Genomic DNA, 19,816 nt, shown 5'->3' on the forward strand with positions numbered 1-19,816 from the left:
GATGCTAAGCTCCTATAAGCCCATTATAGGTTCACAACATTGTATTTAATATGCCTGTCAGATGTCACTGGTTAGCACACTGTAGAGAAGGGGTTGTCAATTCTTTAGATTACGGAGCTGATGAACCTCACTTACTGTACTGCCTGAGATCTTGGGAAGGGAGCACACGTACTGCCAGCCCGGGAGCTCCAAGCGCTGTCTCATCAAAATGGGGCTGGCTTTCTCATCACTGTAAAATCACAAGACATTGGTGCAGGGACTGAGATAGCTACATCCACATGTGACATGCTTATCCTCAGTGCCTTGTGAGCCCCTGGCTGGCTCCCTGATGTAAGACCCCCTGTGAAGCCCCTCAGCTGGTGCTACTGAGCTCCAGCTAAGCTGATGCCAGCAGAGCCCAGCTGTGATGCCTGGAGTCAGCCTTCTGTGAGACGAACTGAACAATTACTCAGTGTAACCGCACATGCACTATGTCATTCTTGATTATTCGTCGTCCTTTGGCCTACTCTCAAATGGTCTGTTAACTCAGTTCTTCACTATATTTTCTATCTTAGCCTTAAGAACTTGTCTTCTCTTTCCATTTGCATTACACTTACCTTCATAGTCAAGAGTCTCCCATAGCCCAAAGCCAAGCCAACAGTCCTTTCCTAGTCTCTTAAGTCCCATTGGATTCTGTCATCCAAGTCCCTAATTTTAGCTTCCAGTTTAGACTTGCCACCTGCTGCCTGAGCTCCATGATAGTTATTTATTCATAGCCCTGCTCCTATTGCTATGATTCCACTGGTTCATGGCCCTGTATAGGCCTATTGCCATGGAAGACATTTTCATGGCCCTGCCCCTATTGTTATGATGGTCATTGTTTCATGGCCCTGCTCTCATTGCCAGGCTGCTGTGATCATCTGAGACTTTCTGGATGGTTTTTACTTTATTGTTTCTACTGTGATTTGTTGTTCTGATTTTGTCTGTTTTGAGATTCTGGAGTATTTCTGCCTGTTGGTGTTCTCTATCCAGATCCACTACGTGGGACTTTTCAGTCTGAGGTTTGGTAGCCTTCTCTCCACCCAAGCTAGAGTTTGTAATAAAATATTTATAGCCATATAGAATTTTGTTTTTACTGAGCTATGTCACATTCTTTCAGTTATTTTCCATGATTTTCTGGGGGCAATAGACACAGTTGAATTCTTTATTCAAGGGGTCAGGTCCCATTTAGTAAATCATACAAGCACCTTATTTAAAAAGAGAAAATTTTGACAGTTGAAATGGCTCAGTGGGTAAAGAACATTCAGAAAAAAAAACAACCTTTATTTTAATGCCCAGAGCCTCGAACCCACAGTAGAAGAACAGAACTGACTCATGACCCTGACCTATATTTGTCCTGCCTATGTCTTGCTCAAGCCCACATTTACACACTAAAGAAAAAGTTAAAGAGCAAATCTGCAGGTGTACAATAATTCTTCAGGCACCAGTATCACAGAACATCACTTCCCATGTACACTGCATTCCGCATCCTTTTCAGGATCACTGATGAGCCTTCGATGCAGGCTCATTATTCACTTTGCCTTGTGACTCTCCTCCTCGTGGCTTTGTCAAAGTTGTTTTCTGACCAATATTCATTCTTCAGGCTGTGGCTGCAAACTGGAGTTTCACCTGGTTCATTTTACATGAAATTCAAATGTAGCAGGAGAGATTGGAAATTTGATGGACTCATTCTAATGAGCCTTTGAGCTTGGCAACCTTAGACTTGGGAATATTCAGGCTTCCTTATTTCACAAGAAAGTGAAAGCACCTCTGTCACCCAGAATTATCACTCTATCCTTTTATTCCTAACACATAACATTCCATGTGCCATAGTTTGGGAATATCCATGGAAGACAGGAAATTACTAAAGGTCCACTGGGTGGGGCTTTAACAGGACCAGTGATAGAATGCACTGGTATAAAGTATTAAAAGGGAAAAATAAATTGTGGTGGGGGAGGGGAGGGCTGGGAAGAAGAGGGAAACTGGGAAGGATAAATAGAACTAAGGATATGGGGGAGGGGGTCTCTGCAAACACCAGGGCCAGAGGAGTGTTGACCTGCATGAGGCAAGAAGGAAATCCAGTTCAACACAATTCAGTAGCTGGAGTTGGTTCAAACTTCCGGAGTATGACATCAGGTGGTTTATTTTAGGCATATTTAAGCACAGCACAATTTTTGGGAAAAGTTTCCTGATGAAAACTCAATACTGTTTGTACAACAAAATTTAAGACATGTTTACATTGAAACTCTTCATAAAGTACATATGACCTCTTCCAAAAAATGGCTTCTATTTAGTGAGAAACACTGCTCAAGGTATGGGTCTAGGGAGAATGACATAAAAGTCTATGGGAGGCAGGAGTGGCTTGGCTCTAAAGATAGCATAGAGGTCATAGGCTCTGCTCCATTTGTAAAGCACATTACATCTCCTATAAATGTGGGTTCTATTGACTGAGAAACAACGCTCAAGATGAAGGTCTAGGATGGAAGAATCTGGGATACACGTGAACGTCTGGGGAACTCAGTTGTTGCCTGGCCCTACAGATAACACAGGTCACCAGGCTATTAACTACATCCATTTCTAGCCTTCTGGGTGGAAAACAGGTTATACATCTCTTCTGTTGAAGAGACCACTTTGTGTGTTTAACATTTCTCTTTTCTCCAGTGCTCATCTGTGTGTATAAGGACCCTGTGCCCTCTGCATGAAGACTTTTCAAAAAAGTTATATGGAAATCTACTACTGAAGAAGCTTCCTAAAATATGTCTATACACATACAAAAAATTAAAAGCAGAATTACCCAATAGTAGAGCAATAATGCCCCTACTAGACACCAGTGATTAACAAATAAAAGGACCAGTCTGAGGGAATGCATTGCTTCTTTTGGATTTATTGGCAAATAAGATTCCACTGATCTCCAAATATTAGAAGCCATTGCCAATAATCTTGGTTGCCCTCCAGAACATGACAGTAAAATCTTACCACTAAACAATCTCATCCTTAAGTAGCAGAACATGGAGAAATCAAGCTGCTATTGACCTAGAAGCTTCATCCTTACTGCCTAGCTTTCATATATTGGAAAGTGATATGAACACTAATGGAAGGAGAGAAGAGAGAGGCGGGGGAGGGTGGAGAGAGCAAATATCTATTTCTGGGGAAAATGTCACTTAGTTCTTTAGTTAACGTGATCAATTTATTAGAATTGCTCTCAAAGGCATGGTGTTTAAAATCCACATTTTCCTTTTGGGGGAAATTGGGAATTTGTCAATTTGCACACATCTAGTTTTCCTGGACTTCTGGTTGCCAGAAGATTTTCAGAAATAGCTCTTCAATTGTGTTGGATAATTTTTCCTTATGCTTTATAGTTGCACAACCTCTTTCCATCTCCATGTCGAATCAAGGAGTTCACAGTAGGCCAACTCAGCTTATTCCTTTAATTCTGTGACAGATCTACTCACTGCTGAACATACCTTGTCCAGAATCCAAGGATCTCTTTCTAGCCATCAGCGGAACTTACTTATCCCAGATAGAACATTTGCTCCACAACTCTTGTGCTCAAACCTGGCAAAGACAATTTATATTCAGGGCTAGTAGTTTATGAGGTGTGAATGGTTACATATTTTCTAAATTTTTTCTAATCATGTCAAATCATCAGAAAGCAGTATACCTGCTTTGAAAGTGAAATGTCTTCCTCAGGCTCATGTATTTTGATCTCTAGCTGGTGACAATTCTTTAGGCAGTTATGGAACCTTTAGAAGGTGGAGTTTTACTGGAGGTAGGCATGGATGTCTTACAGCCTGGCCCCATTTTCTGACTATTCTCTGCTTCCTAACTGTATATGCAACTGACCATGCACCTCAGACTCCCACCACCAAGATGGACTGAATCTTCCCCAAGGAAACTCTTCTTCTTTCTTTCTTTCTTCTCATTGGGTATTTGCTCACTGTGACAAGGAAGTGGCTGCTGCACCTACTTTATCTTATTCTGGCTCCCCATAGGAATGATTTTTCAGAAGCATGATTTGAATTAGGCCATCAGCTTACAACATGGCACGTTTGCTTTTAGAAATGACTCACTCCCGTTACATAATTCACAATTTCTTATACAAAAACTAGCAAGGTCAATGCCTTCCAGGGGACAGAGCTAGAAAACTGTTGGCCTCTTCTGGCATGTCAGTTTGTCTCTTTAGTTTTCATATAGTGAGGTCTGCATTGTTTCTTTATATTTCCCATTTGATCTCGATTCTTCATCAGAAGTTGTGAGCTGTTGTGTGGTGTGTTCCTCCAGTTAGTAATACTCCCTCCAAACTGAAACTTCCTCTGGGAGGAAAGGAGAGGCTCTGCTAGCCTCAGGAGGTAAACAAAAAAAAAAGTCATGTATACAGGAGAAGAAAAACTTGGAAGATTCTCAAAGGCTCCTACCAACAATGTGTCTATATATGTATTAATACATATTAATTATATATACACATATATCCGTATATATATATATATAAATTAAATGGTTTCTTGGAGAGGAGACTCTGACCAACTGAACTTCAGGAAGTAAGAGATGTTGGGACTGTTGAGCTTCTTGCAAGCTATGTATATACCTCCAAGGTTGCAGTTTTCAGGTGTCCTCACCTGTGTTGGGGTGGGCTTTCTGGTGATGAACCTGCTTTTGACTTATCCCTGTTCCTAGTATCTAACCTTGCACCCATACTCCTGTTAGTAATCACTGTAAAAAACTTACTGATTCACAAAATTGTACATTAGGAAAATCACGACTTTTGGTCTGTTGTTGGTGTTTTTGCTTTTACTCTTTTGGCTCTTTTTCTCTTTGGGGGGTGCCCTCCACCCAGCTCCTAAATAAGTCACACACGGAGACTTAGTCTTAATTATAAATGCCTGGCCTTAGCTTGGCTTGTTTCTTGCTAGCTTTTCTTAACTTTAATTATCCCATCTACCTTTTGCCTCTGGGCTTTTTTTCTTTTCTTACTTCTGTATATCTTACTTTCACTCTTACTCCATGGCTGACTGTGTGGCTGGGTGGCTGGCTCCTAGCATCCTTGTCTCCTTGTTCTCTTGCTCTTTCTTTTTTTTCCTCCCAGATTTCTCCTTCTATTTATTCTCTCTGCCTGCCAGCCCCACCTTTCCTATCTCCTGCCTCGCTATCAGCTGTTTGGTTCTTTGTTAGACCATCAGATGTTTTAGATAGGCAAAGTAACACAGCTTCACAGAGTTAAACAAATGCAACATAAAAGAATGAAGCATCTTTACATCATTAAAACAAATATTTCACAGCATGAACAAATGTAACACATCTTAAAATAATATTCTACAACAGTGATCTGTTATGGGCTCCCTGTTTGCAGGACAGCTGACTGTGTGTTGTGTCATTCCAGGAAAATTCTGTTGCTCAGTTGCTATAGCTTCCCATAATCTAAGTTTATAGGTGGAATTATCTGCTTGGCTTTTTCTCTTGTTTTGTCCTTTTGTGCTTTTTAAATACTTTCTGAGTTAGTAATCAAGACAATGTGGGCTGGAATCTTAAAGAATGAATTACCTGTCCTTTCCCATGCGACCTGAAGTAAATTCCAGTTGAACTCTGTATCTTACATTTTCATCTGTAAGATGAGAATGGTAAAACCTCCCCTTTTCTTCCACTCGGTATTTCTCTTTATTGAATTCTTTTTTCTTCCTTGGTGTTTATTTGTGTCCATTTTTTTCAATTAAATATTCTTATAATTACTCCTTTAAATTCTTTCTCTGGGATTTCATCTAAACTGCTCTTATTGGAATCAATTTCTGTGGAACAGGTTGCTGTGGGATGTTCTGTATGTCAAATGTGTTGCTCTGATTGGTTAGTAAATAAAACACTGATTGGCCAGTAGCCAGGCAGGAGGAAGTATAGGTGGGACGAGGAAGAAAAGAATTCTAAAAAGTGGAAGGCTGAGTCAGAGAGACACTGCCAGCCGTGCCATGACAAGCAACATGTAAAGATGTCGTTAAGCCACGAGCCATGTGGCAAGGTATAGATTTATAGAAATGGGTTAATTTAAGATATAAGAACTAGATAACAGGAAACCTGCTGTGGCCATACAGTTTGTAAGCAATATAAGTCTCTGTGTGTTTATTTGGTTGGGTCTGAGCAGCTGTGGGACTGGCTGGTGGGTGAGAGAGATTTGTCCTGACCGTGGGCCAGGCAGGAAAACTCTAGCTACAACAGGTATTTTATGTTTTCTGGTTTCTTGTATCTCTGCATTGGGACTTGCACATTTGGAATTATTTCACTGGCTGGATTTTTTTAAATATATACTAGTGGTATCATTTCAGTTGAGGTATTTGCAATTCTCATTTTAGGTTATGTTGTAGTAGGGTTGAGGTGTCATTCCTATACAGATCACCTAGAAAATTGAAGAAAGAAAAGTAGATAAAGGATGGATTTGGGATACTGTTGGTATCATCAGAGATTAAGGAACAGTAAAGCTATTAAAAGTTTTATATATATATATATATATATTTTTTTTTTTGAAGGAAAGGTTCATTTTTCACAGGGCTCTGGTAGTCTCCTTCTGTGTTCTTGACCACAGTCTTCACATTTCAGATCAGGCCAGTTTGGATGTAATGATTACATGGTGATGTTCAAGAATCTATTTCTAGGCTTCTGCATTGTCCTTGTCACTAGCTCAAGCAAAGACAGGGCTTCTTGGGGTGTCACTCCAAAGATTTGAAGACTGTTCTGAAGAAATTTGTTTAGATTATTTATTTTGTACATCTGAATTTGCCAATCACCATCATATTGATAGATATTTATTTCCTTTCCTACAATAGTGATAATTGGAGAACATTTTCAAGTTACATATGACATATGCATTTTTCAAGAAGATAAGTATCATACATTTTACCATTTTTTAGTTCTTTGGGCATTTCATACATATTGAATACATTTAGGTCTGATTAGCATATTTCATCTCTCAGAAGGACTGAGAACTCCAAAAGGAATGAAGATAATATCTTATTCCCAGAGATTTAGCTGCAGCCTGAGTTATCTGGAAAATCAAGGAAGGATCATTATCACTTTGACGAGCTCCTTGGAGGCAAAAATGGAGGACATGAGTGCAGCCTGAATAGCTTTAGTAGTTAAAACAACAACAACAACAAAACTAGTGTAATCATGTTTTAGTTCTTAGAGTTACTTTATGATACAAGACTTGGTAAGATTTCATTTAAATAGGCTGAAGGATACACTTTGAAGAGCTGATTGGTCTGGGAATCTGATTCTGGACTTTTTAGGAGTGCTAGCTAAGATACCACAAATATGGCTAGACACTGTAGAAATCCATTAGCTGTTTCTTTTCTTTTTTTCAATTCTACAGTAACTGGCATAGTGTTTAGATTTTGTCATAGTTACTTTCCGATTGCTGTGCAGACACCAAGATCAAGGCAATTATAGGAGGAAGAGTTTATTGGGACTTAGCTTCAGAGGATTAGTTAGAGCCCATGATCATCATGTCAAGGAGCATGGCAGCAGACAGGCAGGCATGACATGGCACCGGAGCAGTAGCTGAGAGCATACACCCTGATCCAGGGAGAAAGAGATAACTGGGAAATGGTGTGGGCTTTAGAAACATCAAAGCCCGACACCAGTGTCACACTCACTCCAACAAGGCCACACCTCCTAATCCTTCTCAAACAATTCCACCAACTAGTAACTAAGCATTCAAGTATATGAGCCTATGGTATCATTCTCATTTAAACCACTACAGAGTCCCCTTTAAAATATAGAGCAGTTTATTTATTTGTTTGTTTGTTTGTATTTGTATTTGTATTATTACCAACTACTTCATGCTGCGGCTACTGGCTACTATTGGGTGTTCAAGACTATGTAAGTGCCTGGAATTTAGGGATTATGCTTAACTATTTATAAAAAACCTTCTGTACTCTTTTAAGTTTTTTACCTACCAGTTTTGTCCTATGTTGTTCAGGGTCATGCAGATCACATGGCTTCACTTGGTAGCATTAAAGATATTTCCCTTTTTTTTTTTTTTCTGAGACAGGGTTTCTCTGTGTAGCTTTGCGCCTTTCCTGGAACTCACTTGGTAGCCCAGGCTGGCCTCGAACTCACAGAGATCCGCCTGGCTCTGCCTCCCGAGTGCTGGGATTAAAGATATTTCCTTTTAAAATGACCCTCCTCTTTGCAAAATATCACTGGTTAGATTACAACTTTGGGTGTCTCCAGGGCCTCTCCTACCAAAAGGGTGATGACGACTTACTGACTTCTCGAAACACTTTAGAAAGCCCTATTATTCTTTAGAACTGGCAACTGGGAGCAGAGTCCAAGATACTAGTTGTTCTTTTTAGCCTCTTTGTCTTCAGAACTGGCTTTGACCTCCAAGCATGATGGCTGAACATCCAGAAGGCCAGATTCTCTAGTCCTGAAGAAGAAACTGTGGCTTTTAATTCCAGTTTATAGCATTTAGCAAAAGCTTGACAAAAACAAGTGGCTTTTTTGAAACAAGATTTTAAAAAAAATTTTTATTTTCTATGTATTGTGTTTTGCCTTCAAATATGTATGTACACCAAATGCATGCCTAGTGTCCAAAGGGGTAGAAGAGTGTCCCCTTGTACTTCAGTTACAGAAGGCTGTGAGCTTCCTGTAAGTGCTCTTAACTGCTGAGCCATCTCTCCAGCCTGAAAATAGCTTTTGAAATACATCTTGACTCTGGTAAGACTCAATTTTCTGATAGTTAAAAAGCCCATCAAACTCAGTACAAAAAAATATAAGTATTTTGAAAAAATACAAAATCATTGAGTTGTTTAATGTTAAGGGTTTTTTTTTTTTGTTGTTTTTTGCAAATACCATTAAAGGTGGATCAATATTTTAGGAAAACATTATTGTAAATATAGAATTTTGTTTTAGTGAATCAAATATCAGTTTATTACATTTTGACCTGAGGATTTTTTAATAACAAACTTACTACAATCCATACCAACCTTGTATTTGTGTCATCTTTCACACTTTTTGTTGTTGTTGTTGTTGTTTTGTTTGACAGTGTTTTTTCTATGTAACCACCCTGGAACTCACTCTGTAAATCAGGCTGGTGTACGTGAATTTCTAAATGGTCTTATTAAATAAAAAAACACGGAGCCAAATATAGGGATGAAAACCTTAGAGAGATCAGGGAAATAGGGAAAGCCACCAGCCAACCCTACCTCACCAACTCTGCAGCTTCCAAATGCGAGTTACTTCCTGTCTACCCACGTCTATATGCTTTGCTGTTCTGCCCTGTTCTTGTACAATCTGGATGGCTGGTGACTGATCTTTATAATATCTCCTAATATTTCTCTCAGAAACATGTGTTAGTTTATGGTTTATTTCTGAGGTTGCAGGAATGTTAATCTGAGTATTCCATTGTTATATAGATCACGGCCCCATAAATTCATAGCTATATTAGCCACATATGGCTTTAATTTTCCTCTCTGTCCTTCTGGCCCTATACATTCGAGCCATCGGCTGGCCTCAAACTCACAGAGATTGGCCTGCCTTTACCTCCTGAGTGCTGGGATTATAGGTGTTTAATTGCCACCATGCCTGGCCATAAACTTTTTTTAAAAAAATATATATATTTTTTAGTTTGATATTATTTATATTAGAAGTAACATTTTTATTTTAAATTTTTATTTATTATTTGGGAATCTCACATCATGTACGCCAACCACACTCACCTTCTAGTCTTCCCATATGTGTCCCCAGATCCCTCATGACTCCTCCCCGACACACAAATGCATTGTGTGTTGTCCATATATTCACTTGAGTATGGTCAAATTCCTAGTGGCCAGCCATCTAAAGGGGGATGAATCTTTCTCTGCCTGTATCTGTGCCAGAAGTCATCAACTGAGAACCGTGAGGTGGCCTGATCAGGGTGGGGTAGGCTCTTCTGTGCCCACACCACAGCCTGTATCACAGTGCTGTGGGCCAGCAAGGGGTGGAGCCAGCTTGCCCACACAACCGCTGGAGACCTAGCCATCGGGCAGGACCAGCTCTCCCTCGCTCAAGGATATTAACATGGCTTCAAGCAGTAGCCCAGACCACAGACATTCATATGGGCTTCAGTGATAACACAGCTGCAGACATCAATTCAGCCCTTGGGCATATCAGCCCTTGGGCATAACTGACCCACTCATCACCCTCAGTAGCTGCGTGGGCCATAAGCTTCGACCTGGCCTCAGACGATTACACATGCCCCTCATATCAGCATGGCACCCTGAGGCAGCAAAGTCCGAGGACATCACCAAGGCCTCAGGCAACAGCACAGACTGCATAGGTCCACAACATGGCCTCATGGTGGGCCACAGTGGTCCTTCGAGGAGGTTCAATCCAGAAAGTGAACCTTTCCTCATCTTGGGCAGATGAGGTCATCACCCAGAGCCAGGAGGATCCAGTGGCCCAGTGGCAGGTTTGGGGACTGAGTTTGCATTTTCTGTCTTTCCCACCTCTCCATCACATATCTGTTCTTTGTAGTGGTGCCCACTGCTGCCCTCGGCCATGTGGTTGGGGTGGGGTTGGCTGTCTTGACCTGTGACTTTGAAAATAATCTCTATTTTCATTTTGGAGTAATCCTTAACTTGTAGAACAAAATTCCATATTTTATTTTACCCTGTAAAATATTTTTTATGGCAAAAACAAAATTTTCCTTTCACCAGAAATGTATCTACACAGCTGTAATTGTTTAATTTCTTTCTAATATTTGTTGGTTTCTTTCTGTCTTTGCTTTATAAAAATTTTGGTGTAATTTGAGTTTTTAAGGCCATAAGAACCTATACATAGTGCAGATCTGACCATTTTTTTTTTTTTTTGTCTTTTTCCATCTAGCTACAGAATCACACTGAACTTTAAAATACCAGTTAGCAAGTTTACTCTAACACATAGTGGGCGTTGCCTGGACCAACTGTACACATCGGGGACTTCTACCTCAGTTGACATCATTTGTTCAGTAACTTAAGAAATCAAGAAAAATGTCAACTTTTCAGGCCAGTTAACCAGTTTTTCTTTTAAAATTAGGAATCAAAATAAATTCTCGCTCTGGAGGACACTTATGAACAGTGAATCAACGGGCATCAAAGGGGACTTTGCAATCTAGGAGAGAAAGGAGGAATGCAAGGTGCTCATGGAGATGACTTCTGCCTGAGTCTTGTAAAAAATACGAATGTGGCCGGGAGAGATAACTCAGTGGTTGAGAGCACTGGCTGCTCTTCCAGAGGTTCTGAGTTCAATTCCCAGCACCCACAGGGCAGTGTAGGCCTGACTGTAACACCAGTTCCAGGGAATCTGACATCCATACACAGATATACTTGCAGGCCAAATACCAATGCACATGAAATAAAAGTAAATAAATTTTAAAAAAATAGAAACGAATCCTTCTGCCACCTGGGAGCCTGAGAATCGTACATAATGCACCTTACTTGATTCTGGAACTTTCTTGAATGATAGGAGCCAACTTCTACAAGCATAGCCTGGGAACCACGTGAAATGTGCTTTGCCCAATTCTGAACTTATCTTGATTTGTGAGAGCCAAGTTCTGCAAATAAAACCAGTGAAGTATTGTGTTACACTCCTCTCATTCAGGAGCTCCATTCATTCAGAATGGGGCATTGGGCACCTTGTCTTATTCCAGAAATTTATTGGCTGGTAGACACTAAGTTCCATTTTTTGGGAGAGGGGGAGATTCATGGGAAAAGTATAGTTGAGTTTTTCAGATGTAGTGTGGATTTTTCCTGTTAAGTTATGAGGATTTCCTGTTAAGACATGTGGAGTATTCATTTCTTCAAAAAGGAAAAACAACAAAGAAACAAAAAACAAAAACCTGCATGTCCTGGCTAATGACCACAGGGAAATTCTGTTCCCTTTCAGGACGCAGACTCACTCAGTAAGTATGTGATGAATGCAGACTCCCTATTGGAAAAGGGCACCTGCGTTGGGTTAGCATGGTGGTGGCAGAAGACAGAAGTATCAATGGAGCTGGAGCAGGTGACCCAAGGCTCATCTGAGGCACATAAAGCCAAATATTGGAAAGAGGGAGAGATTTCATAGCCAGGCATAGATGTGCACACACAAAGGACATCATGAGCATAAAGGGACAGAAAATTCCATGGGCTCACTCCAAAGAAGGCGAGTCTGTAACGTGGTGAGTACAGAATAATGCTGGCCAGAATGGGGCAGAGGCTCTAATGGGTGGTGGTGGGTCTCATTCTGCATTCCCCTTGGCTCCTTGCTCCTTTGCTCTCCCTGAAGAATATGCAAACAAGAAATACAGGGTGTATATGCAAAGATAAGCAGAATTATTGCAATGTAGTGCCAAGCACACATGGTGTCACATGAGCACATCAGTGAGTGACCCTGGATAATGCCCAATGAAACATTGTGCTAATCTATATTCTAGACAAATATAGGACAATTTCTAAATTCTTCAGATCAAGCAGCCTTTTCTGAGGGACTTTGTCTTGTCTAGGTGATTGGCAGGCCCATTTGATTTGACTCTTATATGAGACATCTTGCAAGGCTCAGGGCTCCTGCAATCAGATGTAGATAGTTGTTGTTTTTTTCTATCATGATCTTCCAGGTAGTTCAAGATGTCACATCTCTTTCTAGGACCAGAAAGAACTAAGGTCTCATTCCTCTACCAGTAATTAGGATCCTGCTGTTTCGGCCTTTGATTATGAAGGAAGAGCCCATCCTCCACGCCCTCCAAGCCTGATAATATCCAACCAGCTGGTAAGCTACAATTCCATCACCAATTCTTTACGTGCTGGTCAGAATTCAGAAGAGAGAGCTAATTCTTCTAGGGGAAACAAATATCCTTCGTCTTATTCAGTGTAGTCTTCCTTCTAGGCCCATCTGTACTCTGCTTTCTTTATGAAACATCTATGGTTTTGTCTTGGTTTAGATTCTCAGAACACGCCTTTTATGCCTACTCATTGAACTATCGATGTTGATATGGATATGAACCCACTCTGCCGTACTGGCAGTATCAGAGACTGGTAAATGTTTTCTGGAAAGCGTCAAATAGGGAATATTTTCTGCTTTGGGGCTTTTTCACAAAGAGCAATTAATATGCAATTATTGTATAAAATACAGAATAGACAATGTATGAATTAATGACCAGGGTACATTCTAAAAAACTTTAAAATTTTTATAGACATAGAAATTTGAGTTTTATGAAACAACAGAAAACAATCGGGCTCCAGACTCCCAAAGTTCGATGAAATCTTAGATTCCTCTGGGAATATACAATATGATAGGCAAGGAAACTGAAGAGGCATCTTGGCCACTGTTTCCCGATGGTCAGGCTGCCCCCTTTTGGTTAGCTGGGGAACTGCAGTCAAATCCTCTTCACAGCTTGTAGCAGTGGCCACACATGCACACTAATAAAGGCTTTGCATCCTCAGAAGAACTAGCTTGCTTTATGTATTTATCTTGATTTTTTTGAGACAGGACCCTGAGCACAGAACTGTGACCTCATTTTCCTTCTTCCAGATTGGATCCCATTGAATAAATCTCCTTTTTCTTCTCTTCACGATTATTTGGCTCATTAATTGTTTTTATTTATGACAGGTAGATGAACTTGGCTTGTTGGGACACACGCTATGACCCCAAATCTGATAACACCAGCAAAACATCAGAAAGTCAAGGATAATAAAGTCTTAAAATAATAGTAAGAGATGATATCACACCTGCAGGAAGAAACAGTTCAAGTAACAGAGAGTCTCACCTTAGAGACCACAGAAACCAGAAGGAAGTAAGAAAGTCTTTTTCAAATTCTGGGGGGAAAAAAACAACAACAAAAACCTTTCAGCCTAGAAATATCCACTAAAAATGTCCTTCAGGAACAAAGGGGAAATTGAGGCATTCCTTAGTAAAGAGAAATGGGGTGATTTTGTTTCTAGCATTCTTAAAATAGACAGCGAAAGAATGCCTGCTAAACACAAATAAAATAATAAGAAAAGGAACTATCTAGGGCTAACGGCATACCTCACTGCATAGAAGCAAAGGCCTAATGGCCTGAGTCTGAGCCCCAGACAGACCCCACAAGGGGGACAGAGAGAACTGGCTCTTGAAGGCTATCCTCTGACCTCCCTGTGGGTGAGTGTGAGCATGTGTACATTGTGTGTGTCTAAGTGTGTGTGTGTGTGTGTGTGTGTGTGTGTGTGTGTGTGTGAATTTTAAAAGGAAAGGAATAATTATTCCTGGCATAACAAGATGGAACAGTAGAAAGAATAAGAGTGGGGATAAATAGATTTTCCATTTCCTCTTAAAGGTCTTGAATTTTTTTAATGGGTGAAGATAAAATTACAAGATAGACTTAAGACAGTTATATTTGGAGAAAGCTAAAGCTAAGATTTTACGCTTGGCTTGGATTGGTCCACTGACACCAGCATACTATGGTAAGTTATGTATGAATAATGCAATAGATATACAACTACTGATCACTTTGGGGTCCTCTATATGGCCCCACTGGAGGGGTACCCTCACTTCAACACCTAACTAGCCCACTCAGCTTTAAGAAAGCAGATAAATCAACACTCCAATTTCTTAAACGGCCGTAAGGGTCCCAGGGTAGAGGGGCAAGAGCAGGACATGGAAACCAGATCGGCAGATTAGTGCACGGACCCCAAAACAGCACTGTTAGAAACGCCCTTGGTTCTCTAGTCAGCAATGCCGGCCGGGAGCTCCGGTTCCTTATCTTCCCTCTGAGCATCGTTTCTGGAGGCTTTGTGTGAGGGTCAGGACTAGAACTCCAGTCCAGACACCAACCCCTTCTACTGAAAAGCTTTGGAACTAGATCTCTAGGTTTTCATGGCAAAAATAGGTTGCATCCTCCTCAACTTTGGGCCATTTCTTAAGTGATACTAGGGTGTGATTGGGAGGGTATGTGTTTTACAGTAGCATTAAACTTTTTCTTTTAAACTACAAGAGTATCCAAGATTCCTTTCGAGTCTCTTCTTTCTTTTTGTGAGGCTAAGAACTCCAAGTGGTGACCCCGATTTCACTGGTACAGAATCACCCCCAAAATATATAAAAAACATCACGACCAGAAGCAACTCGGGAAGAGGGGTTTATACAGCTTACAACTCTCAGGTCACGCTCCATCACTGAGGGAAGCCAGGACAGGAACCTGAAGGCAGGAACTGATACACGGTCATGGAGGAGTACGGCTTGCTCTGTCATGGCTTGCTCAGCCTGCTTTCTTATACTCTCCAGAATTACCCATCTCTGGCTGCACTGCCCACAGAGAGCTGGGCCCTCCCACATTCGTCATTAATCAAGGCAATACTCCCAAGACTTGCGTGTAGGCACATTTTCTCAACGGTGGTTTCCTCTTCTCTGATAAGTCTACCTTGTGTCAAGCTGATAAAACGAAACAAAACAAAACAACAACAAAAACTAGCCCAGACATGACAGACTTGACAAACTTCTTGGTGCTTCCCGTAATAGAAATACAAGCTACATCCATAGAAAAACCAGTTTGTGCTTTTTCATAGTTTTATCAGTAACAAGCCAATGCTGGAGACTGCCCAACTGTTTTACAATAAGTTTCTGGGTTTTTACTGTAAACCCAAAATGTCTGGGTTTGTACTGTGTTATACATAATTGAGACATGACAAGGAAAACTGGGTGTATGAATGAGACCCTCTTTTTTATGACTGCAACTTCTCTTCTGTAATTATTATTTCAATGAAGAAAATACTTAACCCTATTTTGCCACGGGCAGTTGTGACCCATACATAATTGCACAAGAGGAGAACCAAGGGGCTTCTCATAACCTCAGCAGCAGGGCTCTGAATGGCTCTTGACAACGAAGGCTGCTGGATATTGGGTGCATTTGCTCAGGAGACAGCCCGCCAGGGGCTGTGGAGTCTGCGGAGGGGCGGGGTTCAGCTCCGCTAGGGTCCAGAAAACTGGGGAGCAAGAGGCGCCGCGCCTCCTGTGGCTCTGTGAGGTTTCTGCAGTTTCCGTGGACCTCGGCGCCTGGCTGGGAACTTTCTTAGAACTGCTAACAGTTTGGCTGGCGGCACTGACTTTGCCCTAGTCACCGCCAGCTTCCCTCGCGCGGCTCGCACTGCGGCGGCGCTTCTTTCCCGCGCCTCCCCGGCCCTGGCCACCCCACGCGCGGACGCCGCGGTTGTGGAGCCCAGCATGCCGTGGAACTTGACCGCGGAGCAGCTCTCGGCGCTGCTGCGGCTGCACAACCTGACTCGCGCACAGTTCATCGCGCGCTATGGGCTGCGGCCACTGGTGCTCACCCCGCAGCTGCCCGCACGCGCCAGGCTGGCCCTGCTGCTCACCGGCCTGCTCATCTTTGCCCTGGCGCTCTTCGGCAACGCCCTGGTGGTCTACGTGGTGACCCGCAGCAAAGCCATGCGCACCGTCACCAACATCTTCATCTGCTCCCTGGTGCTCAGCGACTTACTCATCGTCTTCTTCTGCATCCCGGTCACCATGCTCCAGAACGTCTCGGACACCTGGCTGGGGGGTAAGGAGGTCCCAGTTGTCCTTTCTGGTTGCCTTTTGTTTCTTCATCAAGAGATTCCCTGAATTCAAAGAACTTCCCTGAGGGCCTTACTTGCTGAGGAGGCAAATTTGTTTCTTTGTTTTATTTTCTTTGCACCTTACGTTCGGGCCAGCATCCCTTCTTGTCCCGTAGATACATTGTTTGCAGTAAGATTTAAGTACAGTCCAGGGCAGGGGTGATTCTTCACTCATTTCAGCTCCTTCCCATAATTACAAAGTTACACACACACACACACATACACACACACACACACACACACACACACACACACACACACACACTGTTTAAAATAAACCATTACAATTTTAGAATAATCTTTCAATTAATAAAAAATCCCAAAGGTACTTTTTTTTCTCTCTCCTTCGCCCCAACTTCCAGGCTTCCTTCCCAGTTGCTTATGTGACTTCCAAGACAGCTTCTTGCATGTATTCGCTAATACACAGACTTAAAACCATTCACAACCAATATACAATGCAGAAAAATGTCTTGGTTTAGTTCTTTCTAGTATTTGTATTCACGGATTTGTAAAGGGAGAAGTAACAGTAAACACGTCCCCTCTTGACTTCTAAAGGGCGGGTGAAATTGTCCTCCATTGGAACAAGGGGTAGAAACGGCACAGAAACCATAAAGACAGGAGGAGTCAAGAAGGAGGAGCAGTGGTTGGGACAGAAAGACGGTAGGACACTGAGTTCCTGGGCCCCCCAAGACCTTTAGCAATGTTCTCCCCCACTGCTTCCAGGGCATTGGACAGGAAGCCCTAATTCTACCTGCTTTCATAAACAGTTGAAATTCTTAGAAAGTGGTTGTAAATGCACGAGAATGGATCATTATGCCTTCTCATGCTGCCATTTCTACCCCTAGGCTAATTTCTTTAAACACAGGGAGGCTGTTCTTATCTCACCTTACCAACCACCAGGGGATCACCAGAGAATACCTTTAGCATTGCTGTTTTTCAGTAGTTTGAGCCGCATTTCTTGTTTGGGATAAGGATACTAAATTGCTGACTGTTATTTCACCTATGATGTATTTTCTGAAAAGCATCAAATAATGAATACATAGCATTGATTTGAAAGTATTCCAGGGTATAGATCTTTATAAATTGATTATAAATTAGAAATTATCTGTGTTCTCTGATAAAAACAATTGCATGTGGGCATCCTAGAGTTACCCACTACAGCTAATTCCATCAAATTAAAGGGACAATTCTGGATTATCAAATAGAAAGTGCTTCTTGAGGAGAAGTTATAGAGTTACTGCTTTTCCTGCTCACATGCATATTTAGGAACACACTTGTTCTACTGGGTAGTTATACTGCCATTGTGACAGTGAGCACAAGCAGCAGAGTCTTTGCCGACTATTGAAGGACCAGAGTTACTACTTTGGCTCTAACACAGGCTTACTGAACATATCTGGGCTCCAGTTTTTAAATAACATGTTAAAATTTGGAGAAGTCTGCAAGTAGAGTGAGGCAGATCTTCTACTCCAAGTCCTGTTGAGGGATAATGCTCAGGAAGGTCACAGATCTTCCCTAAGAGGTCACAGGTAGGCACAGCTGAGGCTTCTCTCAAGCTTTCTGCTTCCCTTTCTTCCTACCCTGGGGAGGATGTGTCACTTTAGCTTCTAAATACTAAATGAAGATCATATGTTGCTCTTATATTTTATAGGGATTCTGTAAGAATAAAGTGTGTTAGCAAAAAGTGGTTTGGAAAGGGTGATTATCCCAGGTATGGTGGCACGCACCTCTAATCCAAGCAGCAAGGGAGGTAGAGAGAGGCAGTATGATTTTGTGTTTCTGGCCAGCCTAGGTGGCATGGTGAAACTCTGTCTCAAAAAGCAGAAGCAAAACAATGAAGTGGCCATGTCATGGAAACACAAGTTATTAAGAACTATTTAATTATAAGTGGCCTCTCCTTATTTATCTAGGAAAAGACTTACAGAATAAATAATATTTCATATATTGAGTAACCAACAACAGAACTTGAGAAGAGAAGAAATGGCCTACAGAGGGACTGGCCAAGGATATGAAAGAAATGTAACTTGCATATTATAGATTAGCATGGTATTGCAAAATTCCTCTGATGAATTAACAAAAGACAATCAAAGCTAATAAGAGTCAAAAATTAATTCTTTATTTATTTGATAATGTGATTAAGAATATGTTATATGGCAAATTATTTTTCCTTGAGAACATAAAAACAAAGCTTATCTAGACCCTTGTGGGGCCTCAGAGAATAGAATATAATCCAAGTGAGCTAAGATAGTATTTACTGTTTAGAAGAAGATCCAGTGTGCAGTAGAGTTGGGAAGGCTTTCCTTGGCTGTGTTGTTTGAGCTGGGTCTTGAAGAATGATTCCTATTGTTTTCCACACAGGAGAATGGGCTATGCTGTAGGAACATGGTCAGTCCACAGTTTGGAGAGAAAAAGGTCTGATGTTTTAAGAACACTGTGTAAGGCATTTCAGGAATACACAGCCAATATGTGGAAAATTGTAGGAAATGAGAAAAGAAGGCTACTGTGACTGGAGAGGAAAATATGTTATATAAAACCCCCAAACATAAATGCCTCTCAAATGCCTCCAGCGATGAAGTGGGACAGACAGCGGCAGAAGGGAGGCTGCCTCCTGGAAGGGCAATATAGCCTCCTCCAGAGGTGTGGGCAGGGTTGTCACATTTTCTTCAGTAATCACTCTTTCTATTTCTCTTCCAAGAGAAGCCATGAACATAGATTTTCATGGTACTGGCATCTAACTCAGATTTAAGGAGCAAAATGCATTTGGGTAAAATAAAGCATAGGTATAGCCTTGGTCATAAGTTATAATTCACAACACAAGTTACGATTTTTCTAAGACTCTTTTCTAAGCATTTTTGACAGCAGTAGTCTGCGCATGACTGTCTGTCCTTCCGAAGGCTTACTCCTTTCCTCTCCTAGCTTGCTTTCCATTGCTGGGATAAAACACCATGACCAAAGCAACCTGGGGAGGAAAGGCTTTATTTGTCTTAGACATCTCAGTCACAATCCACCACCAAGGGAAGTCAGGACAAGAACTCAAGGCAAGAGCTTGGAGGAAGGAACTGAAAGTAGAAGGCATAGAGGACTACTGTTTGTCTGCTTGTAGTTTTGCTCTCTACTTGCTGATATGGCCCAAGAACAACTTCCTCGGGGTGGCACTGCCCCAAGGTCTATCCCTCACATCAGTCTAATGAAGAAAATGTCTCACAGACTGGCCTGTGGGCAATCTGATGGAAGCATGT

The 19,816-nt window shown here is 41.5% G+C and overlaps 1 protein-coding gene across 1 annotated transcript in view; it reads left to right on the forward strand.

The window, feature by feature from the left end:
* The first annotated feature begins 15,972 nt into the window (after positions 1 to 15,972).
* Qrfpr (pyroglutamylated RFamide peptide receptor) overlaps positions 15,973 to 19,816 on the forward strand; it is a 73,682-nt gene continuing 69,838 nt past the window's right edge. The window contains exon 1 of the mRNA XM_052721792.1: positions 15,973 to 16,525. Within this exon, the coding sequence (XP_052577752.1) occupies positions 16,189 to 16,525 (337 nt within the window). The 5' untranslated portion in view covers positions 15,973 to 16,188. The remainder of the gene's footprint in view (positions 16,526 to 19,816) is intronic.

The sequence above is a fragment of the Peromyscus californicus genome, unplaced genomic scaffold (assembly GCF_007827085.1).
Source record: "Peromyscus californicus insignis strain IS unplaced genomic scaffold, ASM782708v3 Scaffold_6__1_contigs__length_162567912, whole genome shotgun sequence".
In the NCBI taxonomy this organism is placed as follows: Eukaryota; Metazoa; Chordata; class Mammalia; order Rodentia; family Cricetidae; genus Peromyscus; species Peromyscus californicus.